General features: G+C 45.7%; 1 protein-coding gene across 8 annotated transcripts in view; it reads left to right on the forward strand.

Moving 5' to 3' along the window:
• The window catches only part of macf1a (microtubule actin crosslinking factor 1a), a 323394-nt gene that overhangs the window by 186461 nt on the left and 116237 nt on the right, over positions 1 to 20696 (forward strand). For all 8 annotated transcript variants that reach the window (XM_079258488.1, XM_079258491.1, XM_079258489.1 and 5 more), the window contains 15 exons: positions 6057 to 6223; positions 6297 to 6409; positions 7567 to 7673; positions 9073 to 9192; positions 9340 to 9435; positions 10608 to 10735; positions 10884 to 10977; positions 11152 to 11306; positions 13445 to 13748; positions 13963 to 14091; positions 14165 to 14242; positions 14538 to 14699; positions 14953 to 15057; positions 16649 to 16744; positions 17127 to 17252. In XM_079258488.1, the coding sequence (XP_079114614.1) occupies positions 6057 to 6223; positions 6297 to 6409; positions 7567 to 7673; positions 9073 to 9192; positions 9340 to 9435; positions 10608 to 10735; positions 10884 to 10977; positions 11152 to 11306; positions 13445 to 13748; positions 13963 to 14091; positions 14165 to 14242; positions 14538 to 14699; positions 14953 to 15057; positions 16649 to 16744; positions 17127 to 17252 (1980 nt within the window). The remainder of the gene's footprint in view (positions 1 to 6056; positions 6224 to 6296; positions 6410 to 7566; positions 7674 to 9072; positions 9193 to 9339; positions 9436 to 10607; positions 10736 to 10883; positions 10978 to 11151; positions 11307 to 13444; positions 13749 to 13962; positions 14092 to 14164; positions 14243 to 14537; positions 14700 to 14952; positions 15058 to 16648; positions 16745 to 17126; positions 17253 to 20696) is intronic.

Below are 20696 nucleotides of genomic sequence, written 5' to 3' on the forward strand. Positions count from 1 at the left end.
ACCGTGTACCCCGCCGACTACGGTTCCCCGGTGTGGAGAGGCGAAGGGGACGGTGAGGTGGAGGTCCACAAAGAGCCCCCCACACCTTCCCCCATCGCAGGAAATATTCTCAGAGTCCAGCTGCTGGGGGGCGCGGATGCTCCACCTGGAGGTGTCTCCACCCAACAGATCCAGGACGCCGCCAAAGCTTTCCAGTTGGACTCGCCCGCTTACGGCCAGGAGAGGTCGTCCCTGTTGGAGTCGGGCTACGCCAGCGACCTGCCGCTGACGTCCCCGGAAACCGCAGGCACCACCCCCAGCCAGACGGACTGGGGGGGGCTGACCAGCAGCTCGTCTGAGAGGCTGGACTCCGTGGTGGACAGTCCTCTGTTGCTACAGCAACAGGCCGCTGTCAGACCGCTGCCGCAGGTTTGTGTCGCTTGCGCTCAACATAGTTATTAGATCATCGGTAAAAACGCTGAGTCAGCATCTAGAAAACCGTCTCTGGGACCCGTGTCTCCTGGTTCGGACTCCATATTTACACTCTTACCTTTTCATTCCCAGGAAACGAGGAACATTTTTGTCTCAAATCCCGTTTTCCAAGCCGCTGGTCAGCTCAGGATTAGTTGGCTGTTACTGGTCGCCGTTGTTGCAGTTTGTTCTGCGTGTGACTGAAGCCGCCGTGAGGGGTTGTACGTCGGCGTGTGTGCTGTTATCAGCACTTTAAAGGCATCAGCGTTCCTTTCCTCTTCTGTTCCCGCAGCCTAATCGACACGGCGCAGCCTGTCCCTCCATCCGTCCCTTCCCTCCTCCGTGGTTTCCCTTCCTCCTCTCTGATGTCTGTAATGGAGCGGGTCCAGTCCACCGATGGTCTAATGGAGTTTTAATGACTGTTACTGTCAGTAAACCTTCAGATAAGTCGTGTTTAGATACGTCCTGTTAACCTCAACGAGTACGGGTTCGGGTCAGGGTTCTGTCATGGTACGGGTTTGGGTCAGGGTTCTGTCATGGTACGGGTTTGGGTCAGGGTTCTGTCATGGTACGGGTCAGGGTTCTGTCATGGTACGGGTCAGGGTTCTGTCATGGTACGGGTCAGGGTTCTGTCATGGTACGGGTTCGGGTCAGGGTTCTGTCATGGTACGGGTTCGGGTCAGGGTTCTGTCATGGTACGGGTTCGGGTCAGGGTTCTGTCATGGTACGGGTTCGGGTCAGGGTTCTGTCATGGTACGGGTTCGGGTCAGGGTTCTGTCATGGTACGGGTTCGGGTCAGGGTTCTGTCATGGTACGGGTTCGGGTCAGGGTTCTGTCATGGTACGGGTCAGGGTTCTGTCATGGTACGGGTCAGGGTTCTGTCATGGTACGGGTCAGGGTTCTGTCATGGTACGGGTCAGGATTCTGTCATGGTACGGGTCAGGGTTCTGTCATGGTACGGGTTCGGGTCAGGGTTCTGTCATGGTACGGGTCAGGGTTCTGTCATGGTACGGGTCAGGGTTCTGTCATGGTTCGGGTCAGGGTTCTGTCATGGTACGGGTTCGGGTCAGGGTTCTGTCATGGTACGGGTTCGGGTCAGGGTTCTGTCATGGTACGGGTTCGGGTCAGGGTTCTGTCATGGTACGGGTTCGGGTCAGGGTTCTGTCATGGTACGGGTTCGGGTCAGGGTTCTGTCATGGTACGGGTTCGGGTCAGGGTTCTGTCATGGTACGGGTTCGGGTCAGGGTTCTGTCATGGTACGGGTTCGGGTCAGGGTTCTGTCATGGTACGGGTACGGGTCAGGGTTCTGTCATGGTACGGGTTCGGGTCAGGGTTCTGTCATGGTACGGGTTCGGGTCAGGGTTCTGTCATGGTACGGGTTCGGGTCAGGGTTCTGTCATGGTACGGGTTCGGGTCAGGGTTCTCTTCATCACTTGGCGTCCTCGGTATCAGGGTTACGACTCTGAGTTCTTTGGAGCCGTTTTCCTGTTTCCAGCTGGTCGTGAGCGAACCAGGATTGTTTTCTCTGCAGGACCTGAAACAGATCAGGTTCAGAAGTCTCGTTTCTTCCGACCTCGGCTCGATGCGAAGCCGGTCCGCGGTTTATGTGAAATGTTTGTTTCTTGTTCTGAGGAAGGAAACGCAGCTGTTCCGCTTCACCTTGAAAAGAAAAAGCTGCCTCCGCTGACATCCAGCTCGTCACGGCAGCTGCCAGACTTTATTCACCTCTCCTTCGCATGATGAAGGGCGTGCAGCTCGTCCAGGCGGGGAGGCACAGCGGCGGACGTCAGTCAGGATGTTGCTAACTGCTACGTGTGTCTGATGCTCAATTCCTGCCGAGTCATCACACACACACACACACACTGTGCAGAGATCCCAGATTCAGAGTTTAACTGACTCTTTTGATCCATACTCCTGTCATGACTGTCCTGCATCATGTTTTTAAGGGAGTCTCTGTATGTCGGGGCGCGTTGCTTTGCATGAAAAGTGATTTGAAATGCGCATTTATCAGCGAGATGGATGCTGGGTGTGGCGTTTAGCCTCGAGGGGATTCCACTTATACATCCTCCATCACCATGTCTGTCCATCTTCTATCTGTCAGTCCATCTTGTATCCTTCCGTCCGTCTTGTTTCTGTCTGTCCATCTTGTATTTGTCTGTCCATCTTCTGTCTGTCCATCTTGTATCTGTCCTTCATCCATCTGTCCATGTTGTATCCGTCTATCCTGTATCCATCAGTCCATTCCTGCACTGAACGACTTGAAAGCTGAGCTCTGACAGAACTACTTTTTAGCTGTCAGAAAAACAATCAATTTGTCTTGTTTTTGTTCCTTTCATCCTCGGATCAGTGATGCCTCCTCCCTTCATCCCTCAGGCTCCCTCCCCATCCGTCTGACTTCAAAGAGGCCATGTTTCTAAAAGAGGGTTGGTGCGAGGAGGGGGGAGGTGGGGTTGGTCGGCGCGAGGAGGGGGCGGTGTCGGATCATAGATGTTTGACTGGATCGTAGCTGCACTGAAGGCTTCTGCTGCCTGAACTCGTATGATTAATACAGATAAACTCTCTTTAAACTTTCCTCGGAGTGAAACTGAGCGTGTCCTGATTAGTCGTGTTGTCTCCACATGGTCAGGCGTTGCGAATCAAACGCACCTACCTGTTGTCAGCTTGCTGCTCTGAATCATTCAGGTCTGAGTTAACACTCGCTGCTCATCAATCTGGTTCAGATCTAACCTGTCTGGAGTCCACGATGCTAATCTTCCCAGGAGAGGACTCGATTCGTTCAGCCCAGAGCGACATCTCCGACTCCCCACGCCTCAGTCCGCATGTTAAAGATAAAGACTGAACCAGCATGGCTTGTTTGAAAGGTTGCAAGAGAAAGTTTCTTCTGTCCAACCAGAACATGACAACATGGTTTTGGTTTGCAGATCGGAACAAACCTGAAACGAATCTGACTTCAGGAACAGCGTAGTTTAGCTTGACCTGAGCAAAGTGGAGACGTTTGGCAACATATCTGCAAACACCATCTGTTAGCACGGTGGTGGAGGGATGATGATCTGGCACCTCATTCAGAGTCAGAAAGCCTGCTTCGTTAGGCGTCATGTGATCGACAAAAATGATTGAATTCAGATCAGTCCAAGACCACTTGATCAGATCCATATTTAGCTGTTCAGTGTTCGAAAGTCGTTCCTATTAACCAATCGATGAACCAGTTTTTATCTTTGTTGTATCGTCTCTTCTTCAGTAATTTGTCTGTAAAACGCATTTTTACAGAGTAAAAAACAAGACGCGGTTTCAGACTGAGCAGAACGTGTGTGATTGGTCTGACATCGTAGGTGGGCCTGGTTAACAGAAAATATTTTGCTTCTGCGTTTTGGCGGATGCAGGTTACACAGACGGTTTAAGAAACAGCGGATCAAGGTGGTGAGAAAGTCTGACAATGCATACAACACGTGGCGTGTAAAGGCATGGACACCGCCATGTGGACCGCCCCGTCCTGCCGGGAACAAAGTTCCTTGTTAAATGTGAAATAACTGGATCACAGGGATCCCTGTCCCATCGGGATGAGGCGTCATGTGGAGTATGAATTGAAGCTGCATCCCCCAACTGAACCGAGTCCCCAATCGGACCGGGTCTCTTCAGAGGTCTAATGTGAGACCGTGTGCCTGACAGCTGAGCTCAATGTGTTTCATGCAACAGGACGACGGTCCGAACACAGCAGCAGATCTACAACAGAATGACTGAAAACGAGTCGATGTGATCCAGCCAGAGTCCAGACCTCAGCCAGACTGATATCCTGCGGTTGGACCTTCACATGCTGCAAACGTCAATAAACTGGAGCAACGTTAGGAGGAAGAGTCGACCTCCACGGCCCTGACAGAGACGGATAAGATCCAGGGAACAGTATTTCAGCTCGCTGCTGCTGAGTGTCTGTTATCAACGTGGTTTTAAGGCCTGATGAGACGTTAAAGTCTGTAGTTTCTTTCTCACGTGCCTGAAGGTTGAGTTTCTTCCTCAGAGGCTTTTCAGAGAGTCCAGCTCTGTACTTCACATAAAATCCACATCCAGTCTGTGAAGAAGACTAAGAACACGTTCACATCGGCCTTTTAAACCGAATCCGAGTCCGTTTGCTCGGAAAGTCGCTTCGTTTGGGGAAATGTGAACGCGCCAAACTAATTCTGATTCAGACCAAAGAAACTGACTCGGTCCGTCTACAAACGCAGGTCTCGGCCCATTTCAAACGGACCAAATAAGGGACCCATTGCATTGTGGGTAAACCCATAGCGATGGCGTTAAGGGTCCTCTGCCTCGTCTGGTGTTCATACTGCGTCCATTGTTGCAGTGGATTTCTGCAGTATACTTGCATAAGACACAATAAAAACCCAAAACAGCCATAGTTTGGTCTCCATGTTTAACTGCAGGTGGAGTTTTCTTCTTCACACGTGTCTTGTCCTCTCTTCTGCTAAATACCAGTGCAGCGCCACCTCTGGTGGGAATGTAGATATATTATTCTAATGGTTTGGCTGGTTTGACCAAAGTGCAGCATGAACACGATCTCGGTCGCCATGGATACAACCCCCTACAGCTGAGCCGAGTCCCCAACCGGACCGAGTCTAGCGGACTATCCTGATGTGAACGTAGCCTCAGATGTGTTTAGCATTTTACCTAAAAACCTCGTTTTCTCACATGATGCACCAGAAAAGTGTTGACATTCGCTGCAGTCAGAGAAGGACGAGGTCGCAGAATCCTGCATCTGAATGTCTCCTCTGTGCTACGAGCTAACCTGCTAGCTGCATCCCAGACTGCTGTTTTTACCCTGATCCTTCTAGATGTAGCGGTTTGCAAAGCCTCTGGCTTTCTGCTGCAGCGTGTTAAAATTCCCTCCTTCTCCTCTCTTGCTGGCTTTTATCACTTTTCCCTTCAATCTCACCCCCCCCTCACAGTTTTTTGGCTTTTTGCTGCAGTCTGCTGGCATTCAGACTTTCTTCCTGCTCCGTATGATCTCCAGGCTGAGGCAGAAAGGAGTGTTGGACAGTCAGAGGCTGACAGGAGAATATTGATGACGGAAACGGCAGCCAAACGGCGACAGTCCCCACACATAAGTCATTTTGCTTTTGTCCCTGTGGACAAACGGACCTAAAGACAGCAAATAGCGAGGAAGACGTCTGAAGTGGTGAAAAGAAGTAGATAAGGATACAGTTAGTCTCTGAACGGACTAAACATGTCTGTCTGTGTCTGTTTTATTTAACTAGAATTTATGATGGCTTTCTAATGGCGGCATGTTTAACCACATCATAGACAGATCTCGTGTCACAGTCCTGAAAAGAAAAGGGAATGAGGTGGAGGAGCAGCTTGATCAGCATCCGAACCAGAACAGATGGAAAATGGAGGTGAAGTAGGGGAAGCAAAGTGTCGGGTGGGTGCTGGAAGGGTTAATAAGGAAAATACGTTTTTCTCTGGTCAGACAGAAGAATCTCAGCAGGTTTCTGTTATTTTTTAAGCCAAGTCGTAGCTGTGAAGACGTGAGGCTGTTTGCAGGATCGATAAGTGGAATATGATAAGATGATCTGCAGCAGAACGAGCCAACGGAGGATTGTGTCTGTTTCCTTCAGATCTCAGAGATCTACGTGTGCGGCGAGTCAGCGGACCTCACAGCCAAAGAGAAGCTGTTGCTATGGAGCCAGCAGGCGACAGAAGGCTACCCCGGCCTCCGCTGCGTCAACTTCACCTCCTGCTGGAGCGACGGTCGCATGTTCAACGCTCTGCTGCACAGATACAGGTTAGAAAAGCAGCGGCAGCAGCGACAACGTGTGAAAATCTGGATCCTAACGTTCCCTCCGGTTGTGTTCCAGGCCAGACCTGATCGACATGAAGGCCGTGTCCCGGCAGGGTAACAGAGAAAACCTCGAGCAGGCCTTCGAGATCGCAGAGTCGTTAGGGGTGACCCGGCTGCTGGACGCTGAAGGTAGGAATGTTTATCTGAACTGAGGAGTTCCTCAGGGTTCCCTTCTGGGACCTATTTTCTTATGAGACTCCGTTTTATGCTGACGACATTCAGCTGTTCTCCTCATTCAAGGCTGAATTTTCCAAACCAACCTGCCTGTATCTCTGCTTAGTTTAGATATTTTTTTCATAAAAACAAGCTTTTATTTAGATTTTTCTCTGTTTCTCTTCTTCTGTTTGATTTGTTTTCTGTGTTTATATGTGATGAGTTTTTATTGGCTTCCCTTCCTGTGAACAACATTGTGTGTGAAAGGTGCTGTTTAAAGTCTCTGCTGAGGACGGAGATCCTACCACTGACTGTTGAACTATTCATACTGATTAAAAAAAAAGGTGTACACGGATGGAAAAGACTTTATTTATTGTGTTCAGTTTAGCTTTTTGGGGAATTATATCAACATCTGAGCAGTTCTGATGATTAAACCTGAGCTACTGAAGCCATGGAGTTTGGCTTAAGCTCCAACATCATTTTAAAGATATTTTAAATTTAGTTACATTTAATGTAAACTTTTTGTGAGTTTTCTGATCCAAATACTGTTCCAGCTGCTGGCGGCGATGCACTGCAGGTTTTAGACAACCTGAACCTTCAGAAACAGCAAGTTTAGTCCAGAAAAGAGGAATAAAAAGGCAACTTTGCGTCTTTACCTTGTAATATAAATGAACTCACCACAGAACTACCTGTTTTTGAAGGAAATTCTCCGTGGTTACTGATTTTTTTTTTTCTGGACTTTTAAATTAATAGAAATTTGGTAAAAGGTCAGCAGATCTGAAGCAAATGAATATTTTTAAATATTTTTCACAAGCGGTTTATTTTATTTGAATCTAAAGGATGGGAGTCCTGACTGGGTTTAGTTTCACCTGAGGGGAACTGTTTGAAATCAGGCGTAAAAAGAGTAAATTCAGTAAAAAAAAAAAACTGCGGGATGATTTATTTATTTGTTCATCTTCACATTAATGTTTGTAGCCGAAGATCGTTCCAGTTAAATTTAGAGGAAATATTTCTTTTGCTTCTGTTGCTAAAAGGTGAACTGGTCTGAAATGTTGGTTTTTTTTTTTTAACCTTTGTTTGGATTTAATCAGTTCCTGCAGTTTCTGATCAATCCTCTCTGATCGTCTCCTCAGACGTCGACGTACCGTCTCCAGATGAGAAATCCGTCATCACCTACGTCTCCTCCATCTACGATGCTTTCCCCAAAATCCCTGAAGGAGGAGAGGGCATCGGTGCACACGTACGACTCTCTTCACTTTCCATTTCCTCTTTTGTTAAAGGGACATTCTGTAAGAATTCCTTCCATCTAACGCTGAAATCACGTGTCGCATTGCTTTTCAAACACATCTACGGTGGCTGCCGTGGATCAAAAAGCCTCAACGACACTGATGACGCCATGTCGGCCGATACTTCGCGCAGCAGTTTAATGCATGAACAAAACTGTGTGGTAATAAAAACGCAGACGCTGCACAGACAGTGACATTCAGCTCTCCTGCTCTGGTGGAAACTGTTGGTTTGTATGATTTCAGCAGCTTTTATAGTCGAAGGAAACGCCGGCTTTCAGTGGCGGTGAAACCGGACTAAGAGCTGCTTTTACTGTGACAAAAAGCCGACATTTACCGCCACTTTGATAGAAACCGTGTAATCATCCACTTCTGTAACAACAAGGCTGTTAACGGGATCTACTGTGTCGCTGCCATGGTGACGAGCGACATCGCCTAACAAAACCCAAGGAAAAGGTTAGCTTTAGGCTAATTCAAGTTGCACAGTTGACTCACTGGAGAAGGGGAAAGCTGCAACTCCTGCATCGCTTTTAAAGTCTTTCTCCTTGTTGAGCTCCTTCCTCCTGAGGAAGACGAGCTCCACGTTGAGCCTCCCTTTCTGGATGATCCGGCCACGCTGCCTTTTAGGTTTCCATTTTTGCTTCCTTGGTGAAAACAGCTCCAGCATTTTTGTTCAGGACAGCTGAATAGATTTTCCAGCTTGCCGGGGTAGTAGTCACAGACTGTATATAAAAGATGGGCGGAGCCTCCGTGACGTCACCCGTAGGTTTCTGAAGAGCTGAATTGAAGCTCGGTGGGCGGTTCCACCGCGGTTGTTCTACATTTATCCTTCCTGAAGCGGAATATCAGGTACCTGTCAATCAAAAGGACACGCCCCCAAATAATGCCAAATTTTGAGATTAAATTACTTTTAAACGGGCGAGTTAGAAAAAAATTCGCTCCCTCCACAGTTGTCATGAAGGTAAACCTGACCTATTAAACCTAAAATGGATTTTTGAACCAGGCCTATCTGTCGTATGTATAAACAAATCTAAAATTCTTTGCTTATGTAAATAAATTTTGGCCTTTAAAGGAAAGAAAATGTTACAGAATGTCCCTTTGATGTCTTTTTACATTATAAACGATAAATTCTCACATCTCTGTCTTCAAACCGTTTAACTTTTCTCAGCTTGTTCAGTTTTCCTCCATTTTCTCATCACTTTCATTATGAAATGTGCAACTAATGATGTAGTTAATTAAACAGTGTTATATTTGTTCAGTTTGGATGACTTCATTCACAGCAGCTGTATTTTTATCCTTTTCTTCTTTTTTCTTTTTTTTTTTTTACCTCCCTCCTCTTGTTTTCGGCATCTTCAGGAAGTGGACCAGCGCTGGTCAGAGTACCAGTCCCGGTTCTCCTCTCTGCTCCAGTGGAGCCGCCAGCACACAGCCCTCATGGCCAACAAGAACTTCCCACAGAACCCCGCTGAACTCAAGGTGAATCCCTGTTCGGCCTCTTTATCTGCACAAAGGAGCAGCTTTGAAGAGAGAGAGGTTTAGACCAGCAGAGAAGGGAGACTAGATGCTTGATGCAGAGTGGAAGGAAAGAAACGGTGACCGGTGTCTGTTTCTCTGCTCCTGCAGGCACTTCACAACGAGTACGTCCATTTCAAAGAAACAGAAATCCCCGCCAAGGAGATGGAGAAAGGTCACATCGAGCACCTCTACAAGCTGCTGGAGGTAAGAGCGGGTGGGAAACGTTGTGGCCACGCGCAGGGCTCTGTGTGCATCATGGGGTCGATCATCCCGATGAGAGAGGCGTTCTGTTGCCACCGCGCTTGTTGTGTTTTCCTCCTGAAGCGAAGTCCTTTCCACCGCAGAGCAGCAGATTAAACACATGATCATTGTTTCAGCGCTCAGCTGATGCTTCCGGAGCGTGTGGGACTTTTTTTGTGCTGCGGTTCTGCCCGGACAGGGATTAAAGTTTCAGATCGGTCTGAGTTTAGCTGAAGGTAGACGCTGCTGAGCCGCAGGTTCATGCAGAGCGTTGAAACAGGGTTAACCGAGTGGCGGCGACTGAGCGGCCATTTTCTAAATGCAAGGCTGGAAAACAGTCAGGATCTTTAGAAATAAGGATTTTTGTGGATTTGGTGCACCGCTGTGACAAAACACCCTCTCCTTTTTCAGGAAGTTATATCATATATATTTATACATATGTGTGTAAATATTTTTTCTTTAAATGTTGACAGTTTTAACTCTTTGCTTTCTTTGCATAAACGTTCAACTCAGGCGAACAGAGACTCTTTATTTACTTCAGTCCAAAATGTTTACTGATTTTTATATTCATGGTTACATTACTGTATTACTGTACTGTTTTCTGTGTGTTCTTTATATTTATTTAACACTTTGGGAGCAGTGTTGCTGTTTGGAAATGTGCTTTATAAAAAAAATTGACCTTGACTAATGGGTAACAGAATATCTTCTACCCATGATAATATGATTTTTACTGATCATATTTATTTTATTAATGCAAATGTGCATGGAAAATTCCATTGTGATAAATTGAAGTTACAGTTTGCGAGGGAGAACCATGAAACCTACCAGCATCACACGTACTTTTGGATAAATAAAACAACAATATCTTTGTTTTGAGGCCTCAGTTCTTAATGATGAGAAGAAATTTGGGCTAGAAAATAAGTTTTTAAATAGAAAATGTCTTTTATAGAGTCAAACTTAACAGACTGGAACAAAATATCATTGAAGTTTATCCAAAACCACAGAATCAAGCTAACATTCGGCTTTTTGTTTACATTTTTAATATTTATTTACTGTTTCTGCAAAACTCTCACTCATCTCACTGTGTGTGTGTGTGTGTGTGTGTGTGTGTGTGTGTGTGTGTGTTATCCGTCCAGGTGTGGATAGAGTTTGGTCGCATTAAGCTTCCTCAGGGTCTCCATCCAAACGATCTGGAGGAGGAATGGGGCAAACTAATCCTGGAGATGCTGGAGAGAGAAAAAGCTCTTCGGCCGGCAGTGGAGAGGTGGTTAACACACCGATTCTCTCTCACACACACACACACACACACACACACACACACACACATTCATTTAAATGCTGCACTTCATTCAGCAGAACCCCTGATGTGTTGAGCTCCTCACCAGACTGGATTGTTGGATCCGTGTTTTCAGGTTAGAGCTGCTGCTGCAGAGAGCCAATAAGATCCAGAACATGTCGCTGGACTGCGAGGAGAAGCTGACCCTCGCCAAGAACACACTCCAGGCTGTGAGTGCTGAACCTTTCTCTTCTTCTAGCCCTCATTCTGCAGACACAAACACACGTTCAGACGCTTTGATGTGAGGCTGGGTCACCCCGTCGTTATGCAGTGATAATGGGTTCCACACCCAACATGAATGTCTGTGTTTCTGGCTGAATATGTTGAAATGAATCTGTGTCCAGGACATGTCTCGAGCGGAGAGCGGCGAGGCGGTGCAGTGCGAGAGAGAACTGGCGTGTTACCTGCAGGACTGCGAGTCTCTGATCAGACAACTCCACCAGGAGCTGAAAGTCCTCCGAGACGAGAAATACTACCAGGTGGAGCAGCTGGCATTCAGGTGAGAAACGTGCTCACGGTGGAGGTTTGGTTGGAGGAGGCGAAGCAGACGGACTCAAACGCCTCGTTTTACAGGATTTACGCCTGGCAGGCAGTAAAGTGTTTCTCCATTAAATCTCAGAACTATCTGCAGATGCATAAAGCAGCTTCGATGTAAATCAGAGTCGTAAAACAGCGTGACACGTTGAGGATTATCCGCTGCTGCGTCGTCGTCGTGCTGATGAACTGTCGTCCTGCGATGTCCCTGAATGCAACGGCATCTACGTACATCCACGTAGGAGGAAGCGGAGTAAAACCTGCTGGTTTGTAACGTCTGAGAGGAAAAACGGGACAGTCAAGCTTCCTAAAAGTGTGGAAAATGTTTCAAATCTTTAGAATAAAAAGGGACGTTTTGTAGAAACCAGCCTGAAGATCCCCTGAAAACGAACAGCTCTGTGTTGCATTGATGAATGTTAAAGATTTTAACCTCTAATCTGGCAGAAGTTCAGAAACGTTGACTACGTTGCCGTGGCTAAGTTCATCCACTAGTGGGCAGTGCCGAGGTCAGAGGTAACTTCCATGTTTTCACAAAAACAGAAGAAGAAGTTTTTTTGGTTTTTTTTGCTGTTCTTCTTCAGGTGCTTTTTGTTTGGTCGTTTCCTCTTCTTCTCTGGTTTGATTTGGAACAGTTGGTCTGCAGTGAGCAGGAGCCTCATTTATAAAACTGCGTAGCAACAATGACTCAAGGCGTCGTACGTACGGAAAACCAGAAATGAAAACAAAAAACTTTCCAATGAATAAAGTGGTGCGTGGGCACATTTCCAACGTCTTGGCAGGTGTGTAACAGGTTCTCTGCTGTGCATCGAGGCACCTCCGCCTGCACTTCATTGGCCTGATGGCCGCTACACCACGGCGTGTCTGGCTGCGTTCTGGAACTCTGTGCTCTGGGTTGGGAAAAGGAGCAGCCGGACCTTTCTTTTGCAAATGCTTTTAATGTAGAACATTTTTTGTGAAAGTTTATTTTTTAACAAATGTCTCAAATTTCACACCACTTCCTTGGTTTTATTTTCTGACATTGGTATAAATCCCAAAGGGAGACTACAGGTGGCGAACGCCGGGTTTGTGCGTGCGACAGCTTAATAAACATCCCCAGCTGAATATCATCAGCATAGAGGTGAAACAAGATGTAAAAGAAGTTCAGAAAGAAACGGGTCCCAGAAGGAGCCCTGAGGAACTCCAGTTCTGAAAGACTCCTTTAGATGACCATTCTCTCCTTGTAAAAGTCGGTTTGGTCATGCAGGCGGCTTTATGCGGGAAAGATTGTTGTTGTTTATGCAGGACCTGCATCACTTCCTTAAACATCCCTGAATCTGTATCGGAAGCAGAAGTATAAACTCCTCCGCTGTACTGTGAAGCTGTGTAGGCGAGGAAACTCTTCACACTGCGTCATGAGGCGAGTTGAACGTCTGACCAACCGGATGCTGCTTTAGTAAAAGAAAAAAGCAACTTTATTTACAAAAGTTCAGTTGTTTATCTCTCACCAAGCTTGTATTTTTGTCATTAATTCATCATCATTTCCCCATTGGTATGTTCTAAAATCAGCTTCAGCTAAAATTTGGAGAAAAAAAAATCAGGTGAGGATGGAAATTTGACTTCTTTTTACGCTAGTTTACTCGTGTTTATTCACATTTTCACACTGGAAAACGTTCTCCGACATCTCTAGACGTCCCTGCAAACCAGGAACATGAATATTAACCTATTATTGTGGAGAAATGATTCATTTCCAGGCTTTCAGGTTTAAACCAGCTGGTTTAGACTTTAAATTAAATCAGATTTAACTGAACTGGTCAGAATCGGTGCATTTCTGCCAAATTCTGCTGGTTTTAAAGTGGCATTTTGTTCCATACAAAGCTGTGGAGTTTGTAAAACCCTAAAAAAACCCATTTTCTGACGTGTCATCTGCACTGGACGTCTGCAGAGATCTGGGCGGAGCCTTTCAGGCCTTCGTAGCTTCTGTTTTTACAGGAAACATGTAAATATGCGCAGCGACATGCAGTTCTGGTTTAATGCTGCAGCAGAGCGTCCGTCGGGCTCACGGCGAGGAAAACACGGCCAGGCAGGTGATCTAACTTTAAAGCCTCATTTCCGTCTCGTCGGCAGAGTGTCCTGCCTTCAGGAGGAGCTGGTCTCCCTCAGACTGCAGTGCTCCAGCGTCTACAGGAAGGGCCACTTCGCTCAGTCTCTGGGCGGCACCGGGACCGAGCTGCCCGGCCAGAGAGCCACCGACGGCGGCCTCTCTCTGGGACAGACGCTGCTGGGAGCCGTGGGAGCTGTGGGGGCAGTGGGAGCCGCGCTCCTGCGACGACCCATGGCCCGGTCCCAGCTGGTGGCCATGTCTTCATCAGAGGACGAAGGAAGCCTGAGGTTCATCTACGAGCTGCTGGGATGGGTGGAAGAGACGCAGGTCTGTCTTCCACGTCTTATCCATCGACATGCTCCGTGTTTCTCTCACATGTTGGGAAATTTAACTTTTTATTGTCAACAGACACGTTTTTATCTGAAACACAAAGAAAAAATGACAGAAAACTGAAGTTTTCTTCCACTTTTCACATAAAAATCTTCAGAAAAAGGAAAATCAAAAAGATTTTGTTCATTTGGATGCATTTTAACGTCTGTAGGAGCTGTTGGACGGCGCTGAGTGGGGCGCAGACCTCCCCTCGGTGGAAAACAACCTCCAGGAGCACAACAGCATCCACGCCGCGGTGGAGGAGCTGATGAGCAGCCTGCAGGAGGCGCACAGCTACGAGGCATGAACACACACACACACACACCGTCCAGCTGCAGTTGCGTCTCCTTACTGACTTTTATCTCCTCCTTCAGGCGAAAGTCTCTCCAAACTTCAAGGGCAGCTACTCGGAGACGCTGGCCAAACTGGAGCACCAGTACTGCAAGCTACTGGTCAGTTTCAGCTCAGAGGACTGGATCTGTGTTTCCCAGTTCCCCCCGTTTGTGGGTTAATCCCATCCCAGCATGACAAACCGCCTCCAGCCCCCTGAAAATTTACATATTTCTCTAGTTTTCTATCCTCATTATGTAAATATATTTCTCGCTTCTTCTCTACATTTTATTTGTTTTCCTGCGAACTCAGAAGTCGCAGCATCAGCCAGAAAACCACAACAGGATGTTTTTATTCCTGTTTTCTCTCTGCCGATCTGCATGCTGATGATGGTGTTTGTTTGTGTGGTTGCCATAGGAACATTCGTCATGGCGCCTGCGGAGCTTGGAGAGCCTGCACGCCTTGGTGTCACACTGCACCGAGGAGCTGATCTGGCTCAACGAGAGGGAGGAGGAGGAGCTGGCCTTCGACTGGAGCGACAGCAACAGCAACATGAACGCCAAGAGGGAGATTTACAGCGTGAGTGGGGGGGGGGGGGGGGGACGGCTTCGTTTGTCAGAAAACTCACAACGTTGAGGATTTTATGAACATTAAAACTTGTTGTTTCCCTGAATCTGCAGATAAACTCCTTCTTTATCTTGAATTTTATTGTTTTTTTTTTATTTCCTTTGTGGTTTTTATTGCTGGTTTTATTTTGCAGACATGTTTGGAGTGTGTGTGGATTTTATTGTCATGAGCACACGGTAAATTAAAACTGTTGATGTGTTTCCAGGAAATGAGGCTGGAGCTGGCGGAGAAACGCGATGTGATGCGTTCCCTCCAGGAAACGGCGAGCCGTCTGTGTCAGGAGAACCACCCCGCCAAGCAGACTGTGGAGGTGAGCTGCAGGCTTTCATTCCTCCGCGCTGGATGACCTTTAAACAGGCTTCATGTGTTTAGGCTTTGGGTAATGAGTTGGAATAGATTTGTAATCATTGAGGCGAATAAAAGGTGTGAAATGACAGAAAGCATCTTTCTGCATCTAAAAATATTCGTTTGTTTCCAGAAATCTGTCTCAGAGTTCAGGGATCACATTTAAAACTGGACAAAGCCAGACTTCCGTCTCGTTTCTGGTTTAGAGGTTGGCTTCTGAAAACCCAGCAGCCATGTTGGTGGTGTCTTTTCAGACACCAGCACGAACAGAACTTCTTGAAATGGAGCCGTGGTTCCCATCAGAAGCGTAACTGGGTTCATTTTGTCGACTGAAACCGGAGGCTCGGCTCTGGTCCTGCAGGTTTTCCATGTGTCCCTCCTCCAACACACTAGACTCACATGAATCAGTCATTGTGCAGATCTTAATATGCTGTTGGATGTGTTTAATGTGTGTTGGAGCAGGGATACATGGTGGTATCCTGGAGGCGGGACCAATCCGACTGATGTTTTTTGCCCGGCTGGCCATGCCCCCCCGCCCCTCCAGTCACGTCTTCCAGCAGCTGTAATGTGAAGGATGACGCACGGCTGATGCAACAGCCATGTGCAGAAAACATTATTTATATGCAAATATAGAATTTATTTACACCGGCCTGAACAACAGTCTGCATAACCTCCCCGTCTCCACATGAGTGTGTTTGGATCAGAATCTTCCAGCTGCTTTGTTTACATGGAGCATTTTTAGTCCAATCAGAAGAAATGTTACTGTAAACACAGCGACTGAACACCATGGTCGTTAATCATATATTTATTATGTGGCCTGTGGCATAGATATAATATATTTTAAAGTGTGTTGCATCATCCTAATGGCATCAGATGAGCCTTTGTTCAGTTTAAGCATTGCAGAAGGCTAGTTTTATGGAGCTAGCTTAGTCTTTTTTTATTTAAAATGTAAAAATGTTTTTGTAAAGGCGTCCAGTTGTATTGACGAAGTCGTCAATCTGGTGAATTAGACCTTAAACTTTATAAAAACCTAATAAAATCCTCTACAGTTTCTGTGCAACCTGGTACGACGCCGCCCCCTGCTGGTGGAGAAAGATACTGCAGGTTGAAGGTTCTGGAGGACCCCGAGGACCCCTCAGAGTGGTGGGGATAAAACTGAGCTTCATACTTAAATCTATGGCACCACAAACAAGTCTTAATAAAAACACCTTCCTGCTTATTATTCGTGATTTTTCAGACATTTTCAGTGTGTTGGGAAGCTCAGAGGAAACTGGTTGCTCTGGTTAATGTCCTTTGTTTTTCCCACTGCCGCCTGTACACTGGTTTGTTGTCATTTACAATGAGCTCCAGTAGCTTTTGTTCCCATAATATTCTGTATTAAATCAGATTATCATGTTCATTTCCTACATTAGAGCTAATTAATATGTAAATGTTTACGTCCCGGTCTGAAGAAGCAGCGGTGGAAAAAGGTGTTTGCACCGCGCCTGTCGCCGCCTTGCAGATCCATTCAGCCTATATATGAAAATGTGTGTGTGTGTGTGTGTGTGTGTTACCAGGCTTACAGTGCAGCTCTGCAGACTCAGTGGCAGTGGGTGGATCAGCTGTGTGTGTGCGTAGAGCAACATTTGAAAGACAACACAGCGTACTTCCAGGTAAGGTTCAGATTTCACTGTAAACACTCTTAAGGCTCTAAAGTACAGAAACGGTGACGTTCGTTTGTCACACGTCGCTGCCGTGTTTAAGTCCACTAGATGGCAGCGTTGAGTTCAGAGTTCACGTCTGTGTTTCTACAACGGAAATGCAACGTTGTTTCCAAAAAACCAGAAGAAGAAAACCTAACAAAGTTAATCTATACAATACAATCTATACAACTCAACACTTCTCCTATGACTGATAGCTAAGTCCTCTGAAAACGCACAAACTGTCCGTCTTCGTCGGGCCTTTAGTCCGACTGTCCTCCATCGTTCTGTCGGATATTTTCAGACATGATTATGTGAGTTTGTGTCTCACGCTGTCTTTGTGTTCTTCTGTCAGTTCATGAGTGATGCTCGGGACTGCGAGTCGTATCTCCGCCAGCTTCAGGAAACCATCAAGAGACAGTACACCTGCGACAAGAACAGCAGACTGAGCAAACTGGAAGACCTGCTCCAGGACTCAATGGTACCCATCACTCAGTCAGAATCTGATCCAGTAAACGTCCACAGTTCGGATTATAATCCAACATTGTTTGGTTTGTTTTAACCACCAAATGAAGGACCTCTGAGCTCAAAATGAACTTTCCTTTAAATTCTGCCTCCTAAACACGACTGAAACGTGACTGAAAGGCCAGGCGAGTTTAGTCCTACGTCACATTTCACGTAAAAAACACATCAGTTTGATCAGACTCGAGTCTTTGTCTCTACATGGATCCAGATGTTTTTCAGATTTATTGGATTTCCATGTTTGTTTGTACAGTTTTGGTCTTGTTCAGTGACAGTAATTCCATGTGCTGCTAACTGGCTAAAATTAGCCTTTCACAGCGCTGCTGCTGATTAATCCCTTCAGAAATAAGTGTTTTCTCTACACTGAGGGAGGACTGACCAAAAATCAGATGAAATAAGGGACTCAGTAAGCATGTCTGTGGGAATAAGTGCATTTTCTCCAGAAGTCTTAAAAGATTATTTGTCCTCTGAAGTGTGGAAAAACCAGCGTCTTTGTTGCCGTTTGTCAGGACTGATTGGTGTTACAACCACTTTGGAAAGGAGAAAGCCAAACACCATGTTTCAGTCTAAATTTATTGGTTACTTTCCAAAGATCTTAATAATTTCAGGTCTGAAGTCACACAAGTCAGCAACGTGGCACCTTCCCACAGACTTGTGCCGTGTCAGGAAGGAACCGTTTCACCATCTTTGTTCCAACGACTTGGGGTCCATTCGTCCTCCAACCAGCTCAGTCACAGCAGACGCAGACTCACAAAGCGTAGATTCCTGGTGGTTAAACTGGGGGTTGCTAGGCAACAGTAAATAATATTTACGAGATAACTAGATACAAATATCTAGCCTATTTGTTATTTTTACCCAGGTTGTCAAAATTAAACCACTAATCAATCAATCAATAAATTAAAGATACTTTATTCATCCCCGGGGGGAAATTCAAAGTTCAAGCCAGCTCGTCTAAGGTTAGACATACAGACATGCAACATTAATGACAAAAAGAAGAATACAGAACCAAGCTGAAACTTAGGTCCCACAGCCGGTTTTACCGGCGCCGCCTTACGACAGGTAAAAACAGAGATACAATAGGATAATGGGGGGGTAACTCCGGGCTGGGGGGTTAATGCAGACAAAAAGTCAAACTATTTTGTATAAATTTAGCATAAACTAAAGGTTAGCACACAGGTCATAATAAAAATCTGAATCTGGCATCATCCTGGTGAAAAACCCAGACTGTGGGCGTTTTGGCGCCTTGTCATGGCGGCAAACCGAATCCGCCAAAAAACTCTTCTTGTAAAGGCCATTTATGTGTTTTCTGTTATGAGAAATGGCTGTTCTGTAAGTTAAATTATTTTTTGTATTATATTTTAATATATTAGGTTATATTACGCAGATAGATTTTTATGTTATATAGCTTTTTTTTTAAAAATGTTATTTAGCTTTTTAATGAGTGTGAGAACGGTGAGGGTAGACAGGTAATTTATGTCACGTCCGGGGGCGGTTTGTTTTTGTTTTGTTTTTTTTCTGTTGGAAATCAGTGTGAGACAGAATGAAATGATTTTTTGACTTACTGTACCAGCCTATTCCACGTTACTTTTAAAGGCGGTGGCAACGTGGACTGTATGATGTACGCACTTCCAAAACCCAAATAAAATAAAAAGGGAAAGGATTTAGAAAATTACAAATAATTTATTTTACTTTTTTGTTCAAAGAAAAATAAATTATTTGTCATTTTTCTAAATCCTTTCCCTTTTACTTTATTTTGGTTTTGGAAATGCGTACAGAAATCAGACGCCGCCACCGCCTTTAAAAGTAACGTGGAAAAGACTGATACGCTTCTTACTGACGGAGATTCTGACAGTTTTCCAGTCTTACATGATGCTGCAGGATGAAACATGTGATTTATCGCTTTGTCGTCACGCTGGTTTGGGTTGTCGACCACTAATGTTATCTTTGGAGTTGTGGCTCAAAAAGTTTGAGAACCGCGAGCGTATATCACATTTTACCGGCTCCTGCGTCTGATGTGAACATGGAACATGTCCCGTAGGAAGGCTTCAGCAGGTCACATCTGGGCGTCAGGCGGCTTGCTGCGTGACGAAGTGAAGTAATCTGTTACAGAGTCTACCTCTGAATCATCTTCCCTGTGGCGTGTGCACATACCCGCCGTCTCCACACCCTCTTCACACACCTCTGACTTCAGGCAGATGGCGTAGGTAATATGGACGCCTCTCTGCAGGCCGAAGCAGTGAAGGCGTCCTCCTCATAAACAGGTGCGCGACACTCAGAGCTGAACGTTTACTTTGACCCAGATAAAAACTGGGAAAAGGAAATGAACTCCCTCCTCTCCATCATTCAGACATTAGAGACAGCTGCTCCAGATCGCACTCTGCTCAGACTTATTGCACTCCTGTTGTGTTTGCAGCAGCCTGCACATCTCTGCTCAGTGTTGGTATGAAGATATGCATGCATGGACAGGGTGTCTTTCTTCTTAACCATACACGTCTACGTGCACATCGAGCAGTCGGACACTCTTTGCACCAACATGATATTTCTTAAAATAATACTTTGAATTCCTCGCAGTTGAATGTATGCCCTAATGCATCACGTTTTGAGGCTGCTGCCGGTTGCCATGTTGACGTGAAATTTACTTCGGAGGTGTAAATGTATGAAGATATTACTGCAGACTCGCTCTGTCCACTTTCTCTATGTTGTTTCTCCATAATAAATCCTTCATGACGCCTTTTGCTCGGGGCAAAAAGGGATGAAATGCATTTCTACCTGTCAGCGTGAAGAGCTCACGCTTAAATGTTTGATGGCTAGCGGTCAGGCTAACACAAGCCGCTGAGTCATGAAACACACAGGAGTCCATCCTGTCAGCAGCTACAGGCTGAAACGCTCATTAATACATAAACAACACGACTTCGGTGCAGTTTGACTGGATCATTGTGGTTTAAAGGGGAGAAACTGGGACATCTGTGGCAGTTTCTGATAAAAATAAGGAAGCACCAATATTAAAAGTATGACCAATATTTCATATGAATATTGTCGTTATGGCTGGAAACATATATTCATCGAAAGCAACATATATATTTTTTTATTTTTTGAAAGTTAAGGCGATCAAATTCTTTACCAAATAAAGCTAACATTAGCAGCTTAAACACCAGATCAAACTAGATGTCAGAAGTTTGCTTTAAAAGTAAAATACATTTAAAAGTAAATGTTACAATTATTACATGATTGATTATTTACAAAGCCTGCAATTAATTAATGGAGTCCCACTCTTAATAAAATTATATCCTTTTTGTTGGTTAAAAATTACGTTTGAAAAGTGGATTTTTACATTTTGTACACTAAATAAACAAATCAGGGTTTGTGTGAAGAAGAAGATGAACTTCATCTTCACGCTAAACGT

Source organism: Telmatherina bonti (assembly GCF_933228915.1).
Source record: "Telmatherina bonti genome assembly, chromosome: 19".
In the NCBI taxonomy this organism is placed as follows: domain Eukaryota; kingdom Metazoa; phylum Chordata; class Actinopteri; order Atheriniformes; family Telmatherinidae; genus Telmatherina; species Telmatherina bonti.